Source organism: Arvicola amphibius, chromosome X (genome assembly GCF_903992535.2).
Source record: "Arvicola amphibius chromosome X, mArvAmp1.2, whole genome shotgun sequence".
Taxonomy (NCBI): Eukaryota; Metazoa; Chordata; class Mammalia; order Rodentia; family Cricetidae; genus Arvicola; species Arvicola amphibius.
In genome coordinates, this window is record NC_052065.1 from 86,867,917 (window position 1) to 86,890,316 (window position 22,400).

General features: G+C 42.7%; 3 protein-coding genes and 1 non-coding gene across 5 annotated transcripts; 2 read left to right on the forward strand and 2 right to left on the reverse strand.

Moving 5' to 3' along the window:
• The first annotated feature begins 629 nt into the window (after positions 1–629).
• LOC119804961 (60S ribosomal protein L36a-like) lies at positions 630–3,738 on the forward strand. Its single transcript, XM_038316737.1, has 5 exons — positions 630–762; positions 1,120–1,225; positions 1,542–1,609; positions 2,831–2,953; positions 3,673–3,738. Exons 1-5 carry the CDS (start codon positions 652–654, stop codon positions 3,691–3,693), a joined length of 429 nt encoding a protein of 142 aa, XP_038172665.1. The 5' UTR covers positions 630–651; the 3' UTR covers positions 3,694–3,738.
• A 1,262-nt stretch (positions 3,739–5,000) lies between these two features.
• Gla (galactosidase alpha) lies at positions 5,001–14,534 on the reverse strand. Of its 2 annotated transcripts, XM_038316710.2 has the most exons (8): positions 14,281–14,416; positions 13,773–13,878; positions 10,941–11,115; positions 9,681–9,858; positions 8,919–9,010; positions 7,416–7,577; positions 6,022–6,219; positions 5,001–5,379 (listed from the first exon to the last, which is right to left on the reverse strand). In XM_038316710.2, exons 3-8 carry the CDS (start codon positions 11,100–11,102, stop codon positions 5,116–5,118), a joined length of 1,056 nt encoding a protein of 351 aa, XP_038172638.1. In that variant the 5' UTR covers positions 11,103–11,115; positions 13,773–13,878; positions 14,281–14,416; the 3' UTR covers positions 5,001–5,115. The 2 variants fall into 2 exon arrangements, with proteins under 2 accessions (XP_038172638.1, XP_038172637.1); XM_038316709.2 differs by lacking the exon at positions 13,773–13,878 and having other exon boundaries at positions 14,281–14,534.
• Positions 14,535–14,745: 211 nt separating this feature from the next.
• Positions 14,746–20,508, forward strand: Hnrnph2 (heterogeneous nuclear ribonucleoprotein H2). Its single transcript, XM_038316224.1, has 3 exons — positions 14,746–14,883; positions 16,181–16,249; positions 18,313–20,508. Exon 3 carries the CDS (start codon positions 18,364–18,366, stop codon positions 19,711–19,713), a length of 1,350 nt encoding a protein of 449 aa, XP_038172152.1. The 5' UTR covers positions 14,746–14,883; positions 16,181–16,249; positions 18,313–18,363; the 3' UTR covers positions 19,714–20,508.
• LOC119805652 lies at positions 17,367–17,467 on the reverse strand. Its single transcript, XR_005283963.1, has one exon. It is a non-coding gene; the product is annotated as a small nucleolar RNA U13 (small nucleolar RNA).
• Positions 20,509–22,400: the final 1,892 nt, after the last annotated feature.

Genomic DNA, 22,400 nt, shown 5'->3' on the forward strand with positions numbered 1-22,400 from the left:
TTGGACTAACTTGAAACTTCGTACATGTCCGCTGCCAAGTACTCAGGGAAGCTAAGGTATGTTTTCTTGGTTGGCCCAACTATCTCAGAAGCCAAATAAATTCGTAGCTAGTTTTCATAACTAAGATCAGCCAATTTACTTCCTCAGCTAAAAGGTACTGCTTTCATTTTTTTTTTCTTCAAAGTACTTAGCCTGAGATTGGACAGTAATGAACATAATCAATTACTATGTCCTGTACCTACAACAGTGCCTGAAACAGAATAGACATTAACTAAATGACCTGAAGCGACTGGCTCCCTCCCAGGGCTTCCGTGAGCCATATTTTGCTGTTTAAGATCGTTTCAGTCTCCTTGAATTGGAACCACAATGTTAGGCTGAGATGGAAGACCCCTCCACTTGATCCTACTCCCTGGTTAGCTCCAACACGGGAGATTGGAGTCTGGGAAGAGCATTGCTTTCTTCGCTTAAGCTACTAAATTGCAACGTCTGCCCAAAGGGATGGAGTAATGAAAGCTGAGCGGCGCTGGGCGGGAGGAAGTGGAGGAGAGAGAGCCATAGGCTTAAGGCGGAGCCTTGGCTGAAGAGCCTGTCTGCGGTTGAGGCAAATCATCCAGCCATCCGAGGGCGCTGCGCTGGGATCTTACAGACTCTATGGTAGCTGTCTCCCACGGCTCTGAGGAAGTGCACCCGGGCACCGCCTATAAACTTCCGTTGCTAGCTTTCCCTCTTTCTTTCTGTGCCGGTATCGCACCCGCCAACATGGTATGATCGCGTATCGGGGTTTCGTAGTATCCAGCACAATCCTTGCAGCCGGCATGGACAGTATTGTCCCAGAGTGCGTCAAGGCTCCGTTAGGACCTCGATGTACCTAAGAAATCTAGCATTGCCGAGAGCGACACACAGGGAACTGAGTTCTGGGCGGAGGAATTGGAGTGGTGGGGCGATTTAGCTGCGGGTGGATACAGTTTGGCGCGTGTGACTGAACCACGTTTTAAATCTACGTGGTCGTTGTGTTTTAGTGAGTAGTTGTAGTTCCAGATCCAGGGAGGGTGCTGGGTCATTGCGGTCCGGTAACTGCACGTTCTGAATGCCTTACTTTTTTAAAAAAAAAAAAAATAGGTGAACGTTCCTAAGACCCGCCGGACATTCTGCAAGAAATGTGGCAAGCACCAACCCCACAAAGTGACCCAGTACAAGAAGGGCAAAGATTCTTTGTATGCCCAGGGTAAGCTGCTTATATGTAATTTGATGATGGCTAGGGGACAGGGATGGGGAGTTGGTGGGAGATAAAGGCCAGCTATGTAAAGGAAGCTGGTCTGGAATAAGCAATCCTACCTCAGCCTCAAGGGTTGGGGCTGTTACTGTTTCCTGAATGTAAATAATCTGGTTTTGATGTGACGCTTGTGAGAAGTATTAACAAGTCCAGGTATTCCCCCCTCCTTGGATGCAGGGCACCCCCAATTTAAACTTAAGACTTTTACTTGTGGCTGTTTTGACATAGGATCTGTATACAGCATACCATAACAAATAACTTTTTCCAGGAAAGCGGCGTTATGACAGGAAACAGAGTGGCTATGGTGGGCAGACTAAGCCTATTTTCCGCAAAAAGGTTAGTGATACCTAACTGACATGTTTCTTGATTATTGTGGTAAGGACCTTGGCATTTGCGATCTCTATAGTCTACAAGCATTAGTATAGTGTTACAGCTAAGCTATCGCACTTAGCGGCAGGAATGTTTCCAAGGCAGTGGAGCTGGGAATCAACACTGATCTGACTATAGTCTAGAGTATAGCATCTCACTTTAAAGAGGCAAAAATGAAAGAATGTGCCCCTCTTTCCTAAAAAGTGAATTATGTGTGTACCAGCAAGACCGTTCTTTCGTTTATCGTCATGTCTGAATCCTAAGCTCTTTGTTGCTGGAGGCTCAGTGGTAGAGTTTGAGGGCAACCCAGGTTCAATTCCCTGTATTGCCATGAAGGGCTATCTGGATTTCTCAGTCTCATGAAGTCTTACAGTGCATGTGTAGGCCTTCCACTGGCTGAGTTCTGGAATCTTCTCCAGTTTAATGAAGTTCCTTCTTTAGGGAACCTGCATTTATTTGTTCATTTCTTTGTTTCTATTCTGCCAGCCTGGTTGTAGAAATTAAATGACAACTTTGGGTCCTGGATTGGGTGTCGGGAAATGGGAATGCTTGTTTGTTTAAATGCTTAGCTCATTTTCTGCGGAAGAGGGAGGTGTTTCAGCTTTCAGACTGCAAACTAGCAACAAACCTATCACTAAATTAGTGTATTTTTAAAAGTTGATTATTAGCCAGGTGGCGGTGGTGCATGACTTTAATCCCAGCCCCCGGGAGGCAGGGACAGGTGGGTCTCTGAGTTCAAGGCCAACCTGTTACATAGGGAAACCCTCTATTGAAAAAAAAGTTGATTATTAGTGGGGAGTGTAACAGAATTTGGGGCTAATTGAAGTCTTAAGAAAATTGGTGAATTCCAAAAGTTGTATTTCATACTTGCATAAATTTGGCTGGCTTTTATTTTACTTAACCACTAAAGAATACAAGTAGCCTGAAAGGCTACAAATTTTAAAGTAGCTTTTTTGGGGTAGGGGGAGGCAATGTCATGTAGCCCGGGCTGGCCTCAAATTCATGTGGTTGCAGCTTGTCTCCACCTCCAAAGTGCTGGGAACACAGGTGTGCACAACCAGATCCAGCTTCAGTTTTCCTACTGTTTAGCTCAAAATGATTGGCTTCTGGATCTTTTTTCTCTCCATACCCGAATACAGATTGTGGCAAACTAATTTTGTGAAGATTTTGACTTCATTTCTTTTGTAGGCTAAAACTACAAAGAAGATTGTCCTGAGACTGGAATGTGTTGAGCCCAACTGCAGGTCGAAGAGGATGCTGGCTATTAAGAGATGCAAGCATTTTGAACTGGGAGGTGATAAGAAGAGAAAGGTACTCTCCTTTGAAATTGGCCTTATTTGTAGAGGAAACTGTTCTGAGCTTACTGTGCCACAGGGCATCCTCAACAGTAATTGTCCACAGCTGTAGGTACAAGTTCATAGCCCACATCTGAAATGCTTGGGACCAGAAGTTTTTTGGGGGATTGGTTTTTCAATACAGAGTTTCTCTGTAGCTTTGGAGCTTGTCCTGAACTTGCTCTGTAGACTAGGCTGGCCTCAGACACAGAGATCCCTCCTGTCTATAACCTACTGAGTGCTGGGATTAGAGATGTGCACCACCACTGCCAGGAGGATGGTTTTTTGTTTGGTTTGGTTTTTCAAGGCAGGGTTTCTCTGTAGGCCCAGCTGTCCTTTGTAGAGCAGGCGGGCCTCAAACCAGATCTGCCTGCCCCTGCCTCCCGGGTGCTGGGATTAAAGGTGTGCACTACCACTGCTTAGCAAGTATTTTATTTTTAGGTTTTGTTTTTCAGATTTGTGAGCTTTTTATGGGCCTTATTAGCTGAAAAATCTAACACCAGTATATCTGAATGGCTTAAGGATTTTAGTGTGGGGGCAACAGGGTCTCCTTAGAAATGTTTTGTGGTCTTGGATTGAAGCCAGGGCCATGGTAGGCAGGCACCCAACTACTAAGCTACGTGCTAAGCCCATGGATAATGGAAGGTTCCTTAAAAACTAGAAGCACACCACTTTGTTCTTCTGTTCTGTTTACAGGGCCAAGTGATCCAGTTCTAAGCTGATCTTGTTATGAAGACAATAAAATCATGAGCTTTCACTCAACCTCGTTTGATTGCAGTTGGTCTTTTGGGAGGGAAAAAACTGAAGCTGTCAAGAAATTCCCTCAGCTTGCTGGCTGAGTGCTACTTTAGGATTGAACCTTGTTGAGCCGGTGTGAAACGTGACTAGTCACCGGGATCATACAGCTTAAAATACACAAGATACTGGTTATAAAATAATACTCTTATTTCAAGGTATAGGAGTTTGCTACTTGGGGAGTGTAGTGGGGCGATTTGGCTCAATTCTCCGGGCAGCATAGTATACTCCAATATACATTGCTTGCTTTAGATTATGTTCCTTTAAACACCTTGACTTATCCACATACCTTTTAGGTGAGACTATTGAAGTGCCCCCCAACAAACCCACCTCTTGGGGGTGCTAGAAATTAATCTGGGTCCTTGGGAAGAGCAGCAACTGCTCTCAATCTGCCGAGTTAGTTACTCCGGCCCATGTCTGGGTTTAACTTTTTTGGCGTGAATGTAGGGGGTCAGAAATCAGCTTTTGAAAGTTTTCTACTAAGGGTTCCAGGGTCAAACCCAGGTCATTAAGCTTTTCCTGAAATTATCTGCCCCCTTTAGTATTTTAGGTAGGCGATTTTAATACCATTTTTGTGCATTGAAGATATCGGGTATATATGCTTGCTCATCGTGTGTGATTGACATTTTTGCATATCCCTAGCTGGTCAACCTCGGTGGTCCTCCAGCTTTCTGAATGCTGTGATTATGTGTGTGCACAATTGCTTTGTGAGAGTAGTTAACAATGGATGACATGGATTGGCACATCTGCTAATTTGGTTGTCTTTATTTGCAGTGCCTCCCAAGTACTGGGATTAAAGGCATGCTACCACAGCTGACCATCAACTGACATCTTTGAAATCTACCGAGGAAGCCGATTTCATTTTTCCTTTGCAATAAACTATAAGCAAATCATACCAAGTGACTCACCTAGTGGTCAGCGTGTGGTTGGCATGTCTTTAAATCCTGGCTCTAGAGCTAGCTGAGTAATCAAGAACAATCCGTTATTCTGGTTCCTGAGGACCTTATACCCTTTTGACTTCTGGGCATCTTGCATGCATGTGGAACACATACATGAAGGCAAGACACTCAAACACATAAAAATGTAGTTTTTTTTTAAAAAATCCCGGCTTTATGGATTCTTACTCAAATATGAACCAGAACACCTGAAGCATCTGTTAGCAGCATCTGACACAGGAGTACCCACTTTTGTTTCAAAAGCCTTTCCAAAAACTTACCAGGACAAGTAGCTTTTAAAGGCCATGATTTTGGGATACTTTATTGAAGGGATCACAGGAAAGAGGCAGGGAGTGTTTTGGTCCTTAGTAACATTGGCCATTTACTGTACACCTCTGCCTTCAAACAGTCAAACATAGTCTAGCCGAAGCAGAACAGTGCCTGAGGGATTTATTCGCGTTTTTAAGGTTAAAGTCCATTCATAGAAGCCTAGCTGTTCTTTCACAGGGAGGAGCTGCGTGATGATGCAACCAGGATTGCAGGCTATTCCTTGACCTAGAGAAGAAACCTGGATGGTGTAAGAACGAGGTCCCCCAATTTCCTGCAGGTTTCTCAGAGCTACCGCCCAGGCTAAGTTTGAGAGTGGTTTTTCCCAAACCTCAAAGTTGTTTTCCTGAAAAGTCAAGAAAAGAAGTATGAGCATGTGGGGACCCCATTACTGGCCTTACTTGATATTTTAGCCTTAATTGTCAGAACACTTGAAGGAAAAATTAAGATCAGCCAGCAGGATGTTTTAGAAATTAAAAAAGTAGCCGGGCGGTGGTGGCGCATGCCTTTAATCCCAGCACTCAGGACAGAGGCAGATCTCTTGAGTTCGAGGCCAGCCTGGTCTACAGAGTTTCAGGATGGCCAGGACTACAGAGAAACCCTGTTTTGAATAGCAAGCAGAAAGACCACCGGATCCTGAGCACCTTTAATCCCAGCATTCAGGAGGCAGAGGTAGTGGGTCTGACTTGGAGGCCAGTCTGATCTACAGAGGGAGTTCCAGGACAGCCAGGGCTGCACAGAGAAACCCCATCTCGGAAAACCAAACAACAAAAAAGGAAAAATTCAGTAATAGCTTTAATTACTCAGTTCTCAAACTCAAGGGAAAAATAACTAAAAAAATGCCAACCATTTCTTCATGTATCACAGTTAGGCTTAAGATAATTTGGTACTTAAGTATTAAAAAGCCATCATAAGATACTACAAATAGTAAACTTTAAGGCAGGATAGTATATTCCTGGTCAGATTTTTCCCAGGAAGTACTACTTACCTTTCTAAAACAGTACCCCTGCTTGCCCAAGGGGTCTTGGTTGATGGCGATTACATCCTCATTCTGAAGTAGAGCTTTGGCTTGAGAACTGATTTGTCGGAGATCATTGGACATGAGTAGAGGCGCTGCCATGATAGCCCAGAGGGCCATCTGAGTTACCTGCTGGTCCCAACTGAGGCCAAAGTTGCCAATCACTAACTAGAACACAGAGGAAAGGAATTGAGGCAAGGGAAAATTCAAATGTTTGGTTTTTTGTTGTTGTTGGGGCACAGAGATCCTTGTATTCACATTGAAGCATTAAGGAAAACCAGGAATGTTAAACACACAGGGGCCTCTTCTCGGGGGAAGTGATAAAATACCTGCTTTCCTGCCCGGAAAGCTGGGAGTGGATTTTAACAACCTGGTGACTTTGTTATCTGTGGAGGCAGACCTCACCCAAATTCCCCAGAATGATTATCCCAGACTCTTCCCTCCTAGACCATTACCCATCCTTAGGGGAGAGGTCACACTTTATGTCCTGCTGACTTATATGTCCCCCTGACTTATCAGGGACCACACTAGATTCTAGGCCTTTTAGCTATAGAACCCACCCTCATGGTCACTCGTGCTGTGTAAGTGTTTGTTTGGTGGGGCGGGGAGAATTCAAGATAGGGTTTCTCTGTAGCCCTGGCTGTTCTGGAGCTCTGTAGACCAGGCTGTCCTTGAACTCACAGAGGTCCCCTGCCCCTGCCTCCCAAGTGCTGGGATTAAAGGTGTGCACCACCACACTCTGCTGTGTAAGAGTTTCTACCTACGGGGCTGGAGAGATGGCTCAGTGGTTAAGAGCACTGCCTGCTCTTCCAAAGGTCCTGAGTTCAATTCCCAGCAACCACATGGTGGCTCACAGCCATCTGGAATTAGATCTAGTGCCCTCTTCTGACATGCAGGCATATATACAGGCAGAACACTGTATACATAATAAGTTAATAAATCTTTTAAAAAAATGTTTCTACCTATGTAGCTTTATTGTACACCTAGGATTGGAGTGATCACTGCCTGGAAACCTTTTCCCAAATTCTACTATGTTTTAAATATGTTGACAGTGAACTGCCTGGCATCAGACTCCAAAGTCTGATCCAGGCTGACGAAGTCAATCTGCACTGGGACTTCATTCTCATCTCTGTGCTACACAGTGCCTGTCAGAACATTTAAACAATTTCCTAGATGGTTGACTGAGAGAAACCATTTTCCACAGCACTGTCATGGGGGTGCTCATGGAGAACCTCATCCCAGGGCCAGGTGTGTAGGTCAGTGCTAAAAACCTTGCTTGGTTTATGCTAGGTCCTGCTCTCAGACCCAGGCACCAACAGAAAAAAAGCCACATGCTCTTGAATGAGGAGGGCTCAGATCTTTACCATGTCTGGGTCATTCCAACCCCCTGGTCCAGCGACTCCAACAATCTCCTTCTGGTTAGTTGTTGTCCAGGTCAAGATATTCTTTATGCTTTCCCAGGAATCATAAACATCATCAAAATTTCTCCAGTGATTGCAATAATATTGGATATCTGTATAATTGGGCTATAAAAAGACAGAATTGGTTAACTTGCTATGAGATGCTAACGATCCAGTTTAAAGGAGGCATTGATGGCCTATAGTGTAGAGATCAAAAGTCTCCCCCATAACAAATAACAAAACCTGGAGTTCTGAATGTAAGGGAATTTCACTAGAAGATGTTCACTTCATATGTAGGCCATATAATTTTAAGTTCCTGTTTAAAGTGACCTTAATATTATTTATGCTGGATATGCACTGAACTGTCTAGGTACTGCCTGGCATTAGGAAAGAATTTTGTTTTTGACTGGAATCTATAAACTAGCCTAAAGTGGGCATGTTTCAATTTTTGTAATAAAATAATTACAAAGATCTAAATAAGTAGAAATAAGGCTTATAAAATTATATAGGATGCCATCAAACACGATAAAATCTGAATCCGAGACAAGTAATTTGTGGAATGAATCAGTTTATGTAGATATGTAGGTGTGATATCCAAGGGCTACAATGTTGAGGAAAAAAGACTACCTAAAAATTTCAAGAAAATAATAGGGATTGATTCCATCAATACTTATTCAATACAGTGAGAAAGACCTACCCTCCTGGATTTACATTCTAGTCGGGAGATGGACAAACAAGTAAACAATAAAGATACGCTCTTACAGGGAAACCAAGCAGCTAATGATGAGAGAGTAAATGGGCAGAAGACTATTTTAAAATGGAGAAGACTCAAGTTTGTAGCATCTGGTCAGATTTCAATGTTAAGTAGCCAACCCTTTTAAAATCTTGGGTGAAGGCTTGGCAGAAATAATAAGCAAATACATCACCATAGACTTTTATGAAAATGTCTTTGTGTTGCCCAGTACCATGCACGGTGAATACACACCAACAAGGTAAATACAGTATTTGATGAACAGAAAGAAAAATAGTGCAGGGCGGGGAAAGAGCTGTTGGGGGATGGAGAGGCGGGCAAGAGGCAGGTTAATGGAGCTTGATTTTATTCCAAGTGCAATGGAAGGAAAGCAGGGGAAGTTTTAAGGAGGGGACTGATGGGATGCCCTTGACATTTCTCAGAAGACAGTTCTGCCGCTGCTTGGAAAATGGTGGGGGCAGGGAAGCGAGCAGAAGTAGAGAGATCAGGCTGTCAGAGCAGGCTGGGTGAGAGATGAGAATGGCCTGGTAGGCCAGTGTGGATGTGGATGACAGATGTTAGTAATTCAAGACAGAATTTGGAGCAAATATTGGCAGGATTGCTGGTGAACAGTGAAATAAAAGGGGAAAAAAATCAAAGATAGTTTCGTGGTTAGCGGAAACTTAGACTATAATTATAAGCGTTCTGAAATTTAGATTCTGGGCTCACTAGCTCACCTTCTGAAAAGGTCTCATATAAAGAGGCCACTCACAGGAGTACACAATGCCTCTCCCAGTCCTGTTCAAGGCCAAGGACATGTACTTATAACCTGTGTGAGAAAACAATGGGTAAAATAAGGGAGAGAAGGGAATTCCCAGCTCATGCTGAACATTTGAAGAAGCCACTCAGAAGTTCCAATCCAGGTCTATATTGTAAACCAGTGACAGGGACAGGCTACTCTCTGCTGGGATTGCAATGAGGTGGTGCAGAGAGGATGCAGATATAGGGAAAGACAGTGGTAAAGCAGCATGTAGGATATAGTTATAATTACTCATAATTCATTTTCAGAGCCCTTGAATCAGAAGTGCACAATATATGCCATGGTTAGGCATGGAAGAACTCCATGTATGAATAAATGACCGAGATTATTTCTTTTAAGGCTCAGATTCCCTGTGGTCCTCAAGTTCTTGTCTCTGTAGCTTGATCTTTCAGCTGACCAAAAGTCTGAGAAATGATTATGGCTATATTTCTTGAAGAAACCATACTATTTGGGCTGGTAAAATGGTTCAGCCAGTAAAGGTGCTTGCAGGCAAACCTGATGACCCGAGTTTGACCCCTGGGACTCAGAAGGTTGGAGAGAACCAATTCCTGCAAGCTGTCGACACTCTGACTTCAGCAGGCATCATAGCACCCCCCCCCACAAAACAGTCACATACACCGTAATTTTGATTTTGTTGGCTGCGACATCATTTTAAAAATAAATAATGAAAAAAACATACCATCTGCCAAGGACGTCACGTTGTCACAGTGACAACCATCAAATTTTAGCAGATCTATACCCCAGTCAGCAAATGTCTGGGCATCAATGTCATAGTATCCAAAACTCCCAGGGAAACCTGCACAGGTTTTATTCCCAACGTCTGCATAAATTCCCAGCTTCAATCCTTTGCTGTGGACCTGAAATGAGAAAAAAAAGATGAATCAGGAAGTAGTTTTCTAAAACAGGAGGGGAACTTACTAAGGCTAAGAGCAGAGAGCTGTGAGCTTTCCCCATGGCTTGGGGGCTTCCTTAAACCACTCCAGTTTCTTAGCTGAGTTTGCTGGAAGCAGAGCACAAATCCTCCAGCTCTGCTAAGATAGTTCTAACTATACACGGTGAACTGGAGCACAGAAGTGACGAAAAAGCTGTGACCACTTTAATATTCCTCATGGGATCCCACAGTCTCTTTCCAAAACTGGAACAAATTTATCTTTTTTAAAAAAGTTTTTCAAAACAGGGTTTCTCTGTGTGACAGCCTTGGCTGTCCTGGAACTCTCTCTGTAGACCAGCCTGGCCTCACAGAGATCCGCCTGCCTCTGCCTGCAGAGTGCTGGGATTAAAGGCGTGTGCCACCACTGCCTGACAACAGATTTATCTTGAGAAAGTCTGACTACATTTCAGTTAAGCCTCTCTGAATCTTCTCCTATCTTGGTCTGGGTGAGCTTACTTAATGCAAGAATCCTAAATTATACCATTCCCTGACTTGATGTCTTCTTTCCAGTAGTTTTCCATCTACTCAACTCCCAGTATTTGCTCATTGGTTGTAGATTCTCACTTGTCCATCTGGATTGGAACTTGACCCTTTCTCCTACAGTCCTGAATAAAATCTGCTTAATGACCCTTAGCTAATATCAGGCTTCATCTGTCTTCAGTTGTCTCTGCAATGTTTGCTTTCATCTTTTAAAATTCATTAGTGCTATAACGGTGGTAGTCTCTCATGCTGCTATAGAGATACAAGCATGCTCGACACAACCAAGCTCTCCTTTTCTTCTAGAGAATTCAGTGGTTTCAGCAAAAAAAAGTTTCAACAAGACAGGCAGGCCCCTGGCTCAGGAACTATTGTGAAATGTGCATATGCTGATGTGATGATAATTCCATCAGGATAAACATAATGAGCAGCTAACAGCAACCATTTAAGTATCACGTGGCCTGTTTCTCAATAAGCTTTTTTAAGTGCATACAGACCCATTAGAAAAGAAACATTCCGCTCTAAACTCACATAATTAGCTAGGTGCTGGATCCCACTAGGAAAGCGCTGGGGATCTGCCTGAAGGCGGCCCTTTGAGTCCCTTTCGGGAGCCATCCAGCAGTCATCTATGCAGAGGTATTCATAACCTGCGTCCTTCCAGCCATCAGAGACCATGAGCTCTGCCATCTGCATGAATAGCTGCTCGCTGAAAGAGAATTTCCAATAGTCATTCCAGTTCATTAGATGAAGGCCCACAGGCTCCCAGTGTAAGGCACCTTGGGATTTGGGTTTCTAAAAATGCAGTGATACTGTGCTAATAATTACAACCCATACGAGGTAAAATTAACTCTTTCCTGTTTCTCCTGTCCCTCTCCTCCCATGATCTCTGCTCCAGGACTCACACAAGGGGTGGGGCTCTCAGTTCCATCCCTAACCACAAAAGAAATAAAGCCTCCAAATAATTGAAATAAGAATGAGACACATGAAAAAATTGCAAAGTTATTGTGGCTAGGAAGCTGTGGTGACACAGGTTTGAAATGCCGGCTATTGAGGAAACTGAGGCAGGACGATTTGCAGGTCCAAGGCCTGCCTGGCTTATATATCAGACTAGAGGAACCCCAACAGGGTAAGAGTCAGCAGAATAGACAGCTTCTGCTCCAGCTTTCTCTGTGTACAGGGAAACAATCTCATTCATACTAGTAACAGAAACAAAAACAAACAGAAAAGGCCAAGCTATCTAGAGAGTAATATGTTTATCGACCATATGTTAAAATTCTCATGCTGCTTAGTGGCTTGAATAAATGGAGAAACATTATCTTACTCTTGGCTCAGAAAACCTTGAACCCCAAACAGACTTTTGAAGGAATTTGGCAAAAGATTTGAAGAGCTCACCTAAAAGATGAAATGCTTATGTGTTATAAAAGAAAGGAAGCTACTGCATGTAACATGGCATTAGAATACAAAGATTACTGTTATTTGAAACTTCAGAAAGAGATCCACCCATCTCATGCCCTGAGTCTTGTAGCTTCCCCAGAGAATATAAGGTTTCACAATCACCTTCCTGTTTTTTTCTCTTGAGACAGGATTTCTCTGTGTAGTCTTGGCTGTCCTGGAACTAGCCCTGTAGACTAGGCTGACCTAAATCTCCCAGAGATCCACTTGCTTCTGTATCTGATTAAAGGTGTGCACCATCCCCATCAGGCTTACAATAAAAACCCAATCTCAGTGGTGGCACACACCTTTAATCCCAGCACTTGGGAGATTTAGGCAGGTGGATTATTGAGTTCAAGGCCAGCCTGGTATACAGAGTGAGTTCCAGGACAGCCAGAATGGTTGCACAGAAAAACCATGTCTTGAAAAACCAACCAACTACTGGGTGATGTTGGCATAAGCCTTTAATCCCAGCACTTGGGAGGCAGAGGCAGGTAGATCTCTGTGTGTTCGAGGCCAGCCTGGTCTATAAGAGCTAGTTCCAGGATAGCTAGGGCTGTTACACAGAGAAACCCTGTAATATAAGAATAAGAATAGGATGCACAAAAATTGAGGAATCCAAGTAGCTATTTACTGAGGATTGCAAAATAAATTATAGCATATACTGATATCTCCATCTATCAAGGTACTATATTCTGCACATTCGAGGTCACATGTATTGTGTAGCATAGGATGGACTTGAACTTGTGATATTCCTGCTTCCACCTCCTGAATAGTGGAATTTAAATGTGCACCAGCATTCTCACTTTACAAGATGATGGAGATCAAAAGTGATGGCTGTGTACATGCTAGGCAAACACTACCAACTGAGCTACATCCCCAGCCCAATTTAAAAAAAATAAACTGGGCATGATCTTGCATGCCTGTAACTCCAGCAAATAGGAAGTGGTGGCAAAAGACTAGCTTGATCCACATAGGGTGACCATGTCCCCAAATCCAAAGGCAAGGAATTCAGCTTAGTAATAGAGCACTTTCCTAGCATGTGCAAGGCCCGTGGCCATGTCCTCAAATATCAAGAAAAACAAAACAAGACTTAGTCTAAAAAGCCAGTTTCTTTTATGATGTCTGACCAACACCCTGATTTTATCTTTATAGGCATTCAGGGAAATAACTTGTGAACGTAGAGAGGACGTTGTGGTAGCTGCCTTTAGAGGCAGTTTTGCACCACTGGGTGACCTTTTTATGTTTTCAATAATATTTTTAAAGAAGCCACTCACAGCCTAATACTTGGTGCTTAATCTATTTGAAATTACAGATTCATTTAAGAATTTGAAGGAAGGGGGCCGGGCGGTGGTGGTGCATGCCTTTAATCCTAGCACTCAGGAGGCAGAGGCAGGTGGATCTCTGTGGGTTCGAGACCAGCCTGGTCTACAAATGCAAGTTCCAGGACAGGCTCCAAAGCTACAGAGAAACCCTATCTCGAAAAACAAAACAAAACAAAACAAAAAAAAACTCTTCTCTAGAAAAATGCCCATATATTTGTAAACTTACAATTCAGTTTTCTATACATGCCAGGATAAAGACCTCTGTTTTATTTGCCTAATTGAGGGGGTCAGAGCAGGAATGGTGGTTGGTTTTTAGAATGGGTTTAACTGAAAGTTCACCTGTGTGAGATAACCATTTTAAAGGTCTTTCTTTTAGAGACAGGGTTTCACTTTGCTGCCCTGGTTGACCTTGAACTAAAGAGATTGGTCTGCCTCTGCCTCAGGAGTGCTGGGATTAGTCCTGCGCCACCACGCTTAGCAATTTTACAGCTTTTTTTTTTTTTTTGGTGTGTGTGTGTGAGCTCCTTGAGTTAAAAAAAGATGCTATTCTAGTTTGCAAACTAGTATTGTGAACATCAGATAGGTTCAACCAGGTCTCAGCTCTCACCTTTGATGTGTAAAGTTCCTTCAGGTCAACTTTCCAGCCTGATGCCACACTCAAGGAAAAGGGGTTGAGGGACATCTCAGTGATCTCATGGTTTCTCTAACTCTCGCTTCAGAACAGCCAAAGAACCCGTGATCCAAAAAGAAAAAATGACATTGGTCTTAGTCATCCTCCTACCCATTCCAATTGTGCTTATGGCTAGCTCAAGGCTATCACTAAACAAAGGCAGAATACAAACTCAAAGTGTCTGCATGGAACCAAATGATATATGAAAAACTCCCAGTGCAGAAAGAGAGGGAGCGGGAGCGAAGCAGTGGCTTGCTGGCTATCTCTTATCTCAGGGCAGCTCACAATTTAGGGACAGTCCAGATCCCGGATGGATGTTTTGTTGGGGATAAAGAAGCAGCAACAGTAGGGGATCTACTCCTTCAGCTCAAATATTCCCATTCCTTCTACCAAATACGCCCAAAGAAACATACGGAAAGAGAAACGGCCACTCAATATCTCATACCTGATGCAGGAATCAGGCTCTTCTTGGCAGTCGAGGTTGCACAGGAACCGTTCCCAGTGCAGCCAGCCCATAGTAGGAGTACGTGCCAAGCCATTGTCCAGTGCTTTGGCCCCAAGAACGCTCAAAAAAACTAAAGCCAGGGGACGGAGCGCAAGCTCACAGACCAGTTGCGGATCTCCGCTAAAAAGCTTCATGGTCACAGGAATTTTTTAGTTCAGTTTCCTGCAGCTAACAGCTTTAAGTTTACCCTTGGGGCGGACCAATCATGGATGAACTATTTAATAATGACATCATCGTTTCTCAGGCAACTGGACAGTTAGCGCCAGCGGTAGACCAATGAACAATCACGTAGGACATACATTAACCAATCAGATTGGCGCTCTCTATACCTTGGCCCACCCTATTTCCAAACCGGGAGGAAGTGCGGCACCTCAGTGATCCCGAGTTTAAGCCGAGAGTTGTTCACGTGACCGAGATCTCACATGACGTAGGCGCTCACGTGACCAATCGCTTACGTGAGCAGAAGTAGTTCTGGTCGTCGTCTATCGTCTCGCTATAGCTGTTTGAGGGAAGAAGGAGGAAAATCCCCCCGTCTCGTTGGAGGTTGGTGTGTGGGTGGGAACTGGGGACCCCGGGTGGTGATAAGGAAGAGCAGAGTGGAATCCGGGGTCGCCTCCGCCTTTTTCGTGCTCGGCTTCCCCCCCCCCCCGCCGCGTCCTCCCCCCCCTCCCCCTCCCCGAGTGCCGGGAAGCGGCCTGCGCTGCGCCTGGTGGGGAAATGGTGGACGGTCGTGACTGTGTGCGTGTTTTTGTAAATCGGTTCGTGTGGTCGGATCTCAGGGGACCTTTCCCCTCTGCCCGCAAGAGGGACCCGTAAGGTGAAAAGCGTTTCAAAAACACGGCCCGGAGTTAGGAGAAAAACCCAAAAAAACATGAGACCCGCGGTCGGAGTACCGCTCCATCCATTCAGGCGCTCAAATGTTCAAATCGCCCGATGGTCAGCGAGGGGGTCTCCAGGGGTCCCGAGTGAATTCCATCCTTAGAGTGTGAGCTGGGCAATTACTGCGTGCTCGAGAGGCGCCCAATAAATGCTTTTACTTGATTATTTGAACGTTTGTTTTTCTGCCTATAACGATCTACGAGTTGAATTTTAGTCATTCGAAAAGTAATATATTCGTTTAAAAGGGACACAATTCAGCACTTTCCAGCTCTTATTACTGTTACAAAAAGTGTGCTGTTAACACAGGTACAAGTACAGAGATTCTTAACTCGCAAATCCTGGTTACTACGTTAGGTAACAGAGTCCTGGTGGCCTTCTCAGGAAATGTAAGGAAGCAAAACCTCCCAGCCACAAGGGAGGACCTATTGAGGCAGAGTGCTGTAGAAATCATCGTCGTCCCTGGGATGTTTTATCATATTATTCTTTCAGCAGACCGTTAGGCATGCATTAAAAAAATAGGGAAAAAACGCATAAACTCAATAGCCACTGCCAACACGTGCGGTCCAGTCCCCATCAGTGCACACAAAAAGGTTTTAAAAATTTTTTTGGTCATATTTCCCATGCTAATTTTTTTTTCTAAGATTACCTTTGTTCCAATACAGTGAGCTTAAAGGATTTAAACTACGAAAGTGTATAGTATTAAAGTGAAAAGCCACCACCTCTACTGCCTTGCCCTCCATTTGGTCCCAAAATTTATCTTATCACACATGTTTGTTTTATGCTTGTAATAGGAGTAGGATTATACTGTATATATTCATTCATTCAATGTATTTTGGAAATCTTTCTAGGTAAGTGCAAACGTCTTTTGTAAGTGGTTGCATAGAAATCCGTATAAAGGTAGAAATAGATTCATCCGTCTCTGTTGAAGGCTATTGAGTTTTCTCATTTTCTGCCATTACAGTGCTGCAGCAAACATTTTTAAGTGTTTCTGTCGACCAGATTCCTGGAAGAAACTCTAGCAGGGCAAAGGGTATGTGAATTTTTACTTTAACACAATTGAGGTTATAAAATGGCTTTGGTCTTGACTCATTTAAAATTTTATAACTTTATATTAACTGTATAATGGTCCACTTTTCTCCCTAAAATGCCTTTCAAACAATAAGCCCTGCTCTTAATTTTAGATAATTCCTTAAGGCACATACCTGAAGTGGTTTTCTTTCAGAAGGTGTGGCAAATATTAGGAAAATATTTTTCCAGAATTGTTAACAGTTTTTATCCTTCTAAAGAACTCTAGTTTGTAAATAATGTTGACTTATTGTCAGTTTAATCTCCACTGCTTTTGATTGGTGTTAAAAATGTTTATTTTACTTTAAATTTCATTTCCAGCGATTGAAGTTTGAAGCTTTCCCAGACACTTTCCCTATCTACTCCTTTTCTGCTGTATTTAAATTTTTTGAAGTTAGGATTACATCGTTTTCCTCCCTTCGCACCCTCCCCATTTTCTTCTCTTTCAAATCTGTGGCCTCTTTCTGAGTTGGTACTTGGCGTGTGTGCATGTTCCTGAACATCCAACTCCAGCCTGCTCAGCCTGTAGAGTGCTACTAGTGTACGGGGTTTCAGGACTGACCATTGGGTGTTAGCATGTTTTGACTAATTAGTGTGTTCTTCCCTCTTCTCCCAGTCAGTATTTCTTAGTTGCCTGCAGTCCTCTTTTGTTGTTTGTTTTGGGATAGGGTCTCACCCTGCAGGCCTGGCTTTCCTGGAGCTTACTAAGCAGACCAGGTTGTCCTTGAACTCACAGAAATCCACCTGCCTCTGCTTCCTGAGTACCACCACACCTAGCAACTCTTAATATCCATAATCTTTTTTTTAATCAATTCCTACAGATTCCACCTTTTTATTTAGGCAGATAGCATTCCCCCCCCCCACCTCTTTACTGCTGTTTAAATGAATTTCTTGACACATCTCTAAGAGGTCATTTTTTAATTTGCTCTTTTCACCTAGCCCCCCTGCCTTCTGTTTGAATGCTCCAGTTGCCTGGGTGATAAGTCTGAAAGGGCTATAATGACATCACTCCTGCTTAAAATCCATAAAAGGTGCTATATATATATATATATATATATATATATTCCCTTCTCCACACCCAGCGTCAGAGCAGTAATGTCCCAATGTCTTAAGGTTTGGGGGAGGTATATATCATACAGTGGTGTGAATACTGAATCATCATGCTTGTGAACCAAACAAGAGTCTAGCCTCCTTGTATTAAATAGAACCCTCAGGATCTTACCTCTTTCTTGACAGCCCTGTTTTTTGATTTCTGTCTTTTTCCGTTTTGTGCTCTATTAAGAATTTTATAAATTGTTTCAGGATCCCTGAATAGGATTGGGATCGTTTGATTCAATTAACCATTCTGCCTCCAATTGTTAACACTTCATCAAGCAATCCTCCTTTAGTCTATCTATTTGCACTTACCTTTGGTAAAGGCATACAGTTCTCCTTTAGGACTGTAAGCCCTTTCTGGACTCATTAGTTCTTATGCATCAGAACTGAGTATTGGACCTAGCATCTAAAAGATGCTTGAATATGTAAATTCCCATTAATTTTTTTTCTCTTAGGCTTTAATAGTTTTGTATTTTATTGATTTGCGTGCATTGTTTATATTCGTAGGATATTGATGGCCTTGTCTTATTAGTTTTGTTTGTTTTTTGATTTAAAGAAATTATTATTTGTATATAATGAGATATAGTTTTATTTGTTGCCTTTAATTTTAATTTTCTCTCTATAATGTTAATGCATTGGGTTAGTGCAGAAAATTTAGAATATTCAAAAATGTACTAATATATTCCATATATATATATCCATGGAAGCAAGTCTTAATCTTAAACTGCTACCAAGAAATAATCACTGTTCATTATACTGGATATATGCATGTAGACATGGAATAAATTGTTAGTTGAATGAATTAATAGTTTTATGCAGTCTTTTTGTCCGTGTGGCTATCTTTTGAAGTTACTGATGTGAGCTTCTATAACAGTTTTTTTTAGTATATTGTGTACAATTTTTCGTAACAATACTTTTCTAATTTTTTTAAAGCCACATTGAAATTGTTGAGCCAAGCTTGCCACCAAGAGCCCAACAGTCACCATGATGCTGAGCACAGAGGGCAGGGAGGGGTTCGTGGTGAAGGTCAGGGGCCTACCCTGGTCCTGCTCAGCCGAGGAAGTGATGCGCTTCTTCTCTGATTGCAAAATCCAAAATGGCACATCAGGTGTTCGATTCATCTACACCAGAGAAGGCAGACCAAGTGGTGAAGCGTTTGTCGAACTTGAATCTGAAGATGAAGTGAAATTGGCTTTAAAGAAAGACAGAGAAACCATGGGACACAGATATGTTGAAGTATTCAAGTCCAACAGTGTTGAAATGGATTGGGTGTTAAAGCATACAGGTCCGAATAGTCCTGATACTGCCAATGATGGCTTTGTACGGCTTAGAGGACTCCCATTTGGCTGTAGCAAGGAAGAAATTGTTCAGTTCTTTTCGGGGCTGGAAATTGTGCCAAATGGGATGACACTGCCGGTGGACTTTCAGGGGCGCAGCACAGGGGAGGCCTTCGTGCAGTTTGCTTCGCAGGAGATAGCTGAAAAGGCCTTAAAGAAACACAAGGAAAGAATAGGGCACAGGTACATTGAGATCTTCAAGAGTAGCAGAGCTGAAGTCCGGACCCACTATGATCCGCCTCGAAAGCTCATGACTATGCAGCGCCCGGGTCCTTATGATAGGCCAGGGGCAGGAAGAGGGTATAATAGCATTGGCAGAGGAGCTGGGTTCGAAAGAATGAGGCGGGGCGCCTATGGCGGAGGGTATGGAGGCTATGATGACTATGGAGGGTATAATGACGGGTATGGCTTTGGGTCTGATAGATTTGGAAGAGACCTAAACTACTGTTTCTCAGGAATGTCTGATCATAGATACGGAGATGGTGGGTCCAGTTTCCAGAGCACCACAGGGCACTGTGTACACATGAGGGGATTACCATACAGAGCCACTGAGAATGATATTTACAATTTCTTCTCCCCTCTCAATCCCATGAGAGTACACATTGAAATAGGACCGGATGGCAGAGTTACAGGCGAGGCAGATGTTGAGTTTGCTACTCATGAAGATGCCGTGGCAGCTATGGCAAAAGATAAAGCTAATATGCAGCACAGATATGTGGAGCTCTTCTTGAATTCTACTGCAGGGACAAGCGGAGGAGCTTACGATCATAGCTACGTAGAGCTCTTTTTGAATTCTACAGCCGGGGCAAGTGGTGGTGCTTATGGTAGCCAGATGATGGGAGGGATGGGTTTATCCAACCAGTCTAGTTATGGAGGTCCTGCCAGCCAGCAGCTGAGTGGTGGGTATGGTGGTGGGTATGGAGGTCAGAGCAGTATGAGTGGATATGACCAAGTTCTTCAGGAAAACTCGAGTGATTATCAGTCAAACCTTGCTTAGGGAGAGAAGGAACATCAGACAGCTCCAGGAATAACAGCTGTGCATTATAGGAACTGGATAGAGTAGGAAGGATGGCCAGCATATCCAGTATGCTCGGTAAATGGGTAATACAATTGCTTCTGATCACTATTGGTCAGCTTCTTTCTTTCCTTTTTCTCCTTTTTTTTAAGAACAAAATTTAAGTTTAATAGTTTTGCATTACAAGCTTGTGATTCATGCTTACTGTAAAGTGAAAGTTAAGATTGTTTTCAAACTTTAAGCTCAGCAATTTTGAACACTGAAATATTCATCTAGGACGTAATAACAAGTTCAGTATTGACCATAACTGTTAAATCCACTTTCAGCTTTCCTCAAGTTAGTTATGTTGTAGGAGTGTATTTAAGCAGTAAGCATATTTAGGTTTAAAGCAGTTTCACTTACGTTAAATGTTGCTCTTATACCACAATACATCAAAAACTTCAGATGCATGTTGAGAAACATGCTTTTCTGTAAAAATCAAATATAGGAGCTGTGTCTATGATTCAAAGTGACAACATTTGGCATGTTTGTTAATTCTAGCTTTTTGGTTTAATATCCTGTAAGGCACGTGAGTGTACACTTTCACTTTTTTTTTAAAAAAAAATGATCTGGGACAATTTTGAGATGTAATACCAATACTTTAGGAGTTTGGTCATGTTGTTTGTATGGAATTCTGAGGCTTTGGTTTAAATCTTACCTTGTATTGTGAATTCCATTTAGATGTATTGTACTAAGTGAAACTTGTTAAATAAATTTTCCTTTTAAAAACTGGAAAAATCTTGGATAGTTTGATTTTTTTAATTATGTTCTATTATATGGGCACACAGTAACTTTTAAAGTTCTCTGTAGTTGGAATGTAAATTTTCAGTTTTCTTTTTGAGACAGGGTCTCAAATATTCCAGGCTGTGAATGACATTTAAATTTTGATATTTTTGGTTTTTCAAGACAGGTTTCTCAGTAGCTATGGTGCCAGTCCTGGACCTTGCTCTGTAGACCAGGCTGGCCTTGAACTTAGAGATCTGCCTGCCTCTACTTCCCGAGCGCTGGGATTAAATGTGTGCACCATGGCAACTTTAACATTTTGATCCTCCTGCCTCTACCTCTTAAGTACTGGAATTTTGGTCATGTGTCACTGTTTTTATTTTATGCAGTGCTGGAGAGCAAACTCAGGACTTCCTGCATACACGAAAAGCACTGTACTAACAGGGCTACATCCAAATCCCTGTTAGTTGGATTTGTGTGTATGTTCAAGTGTACGTGTACATACATGTTCACCATAAAAACATTATGTACTCTGTTTTATTGCTCTCGATTGTCTCTCACCGAGCCTGCAGCTAGACTGGCAGCCAGTAAGTTCCAGTGATCCTCCTGTCTCTGCTGATCACCACACTGGGGTTACATGTGTGGATGACTACGACTGGCTTTTTACATGGATGCTGGAGATGTGAACTTGGGTCTTCCATGCTTGCACAGGAAGCATTACCTATTAAGCTGTCTCTAGCCTTGCAATTTTATTTTTTGATTTCTTTTTTTGAGATAGGTTTCTCTGTGTAGCCTTGGCTGTCCTGGAGCTTACTTTGTAGACCAGGCTGATCTTGAACTCAGAGTTCTGCCTGCCTGCCTCCGGAGTACTGGGGTTAAAGGTGTGCATCACACTGCTTGATGATAAAAATCTTCAAATACCCTTTATGGTTTGCAGAAGATCTAAGGTATGTAAGCCACTGGTTCTCTGACACTGCATTAGTGTCATTGGAACGTGTTTAAAGACTGCTGGACCCCGTCCTGGGAAGGTTCTGAGATATGTGCTGAGATTACTCAGACATGTTTTGAGACAGCTCACCATTCTCCCACTGTTAAAAAGAACTGTTTTTGTTTTTGTTTTTTTGAGACAGTTTCTCTGTAGCTTTGGTGCCTGTCCTGGAACTAGCTCTTGTAGACCAGGCTGGCCTCAAACTCACAGAGATCCACCTGCCTCTGCTGGAACTAAAGGCCTGTGCCACCACAGTCCCACCCGACTCTAAAAGGAACTGTTTAGAGATAGCTTTACGGTACCAGTTCTCTCCCCACTTTCATAGCAAGTAGTTCATCATTTCTTTTGAAGTGCAAGCCACAGTTGATTGTCTGTTTACCTTAGCTTGCACCTCAGGGGAGTATTTTGAGCACCTGCGGCACTTCTGTCTCTGGTATCTTACACGTCTGTTTCCCTGGTGGGTAGCTGTTTCACCTCTCACTGACCTTTAGTCCTGGACTCCCTCAGATCAGTAACAGCTGCACATGAACTACGTGGATAGCTAGCTGCCCAGAAACTAGATCTTTAAGTGGTCTATTCTTTAGCATCTATAGAAATATCCAGTGGTATACAGGTATACAGCTTTGGATGCAGATACCAAATTTATATTAATTGTCCTGTATTAGGGATACTTTATTAAGCATTGTTTCTGAAAATTAAAAAAAAAAGATGGCAGTGAGATATGAGATTCGCTGATGGTTTCTAATTTATATTTTTGGCTTTTTTTAATTCTCATTTCTATTACAATTGACAGGAAAGTAGGAAATCCATTTGACTCTTATGCCATTGTGCCATAACGGATTGGAATGATTGCCCTTTTCTCCTGAGCTCATTTGGAACCCTTTCTGAGAGGAGTAAATAAATTCAAAGTGTTTTTGCT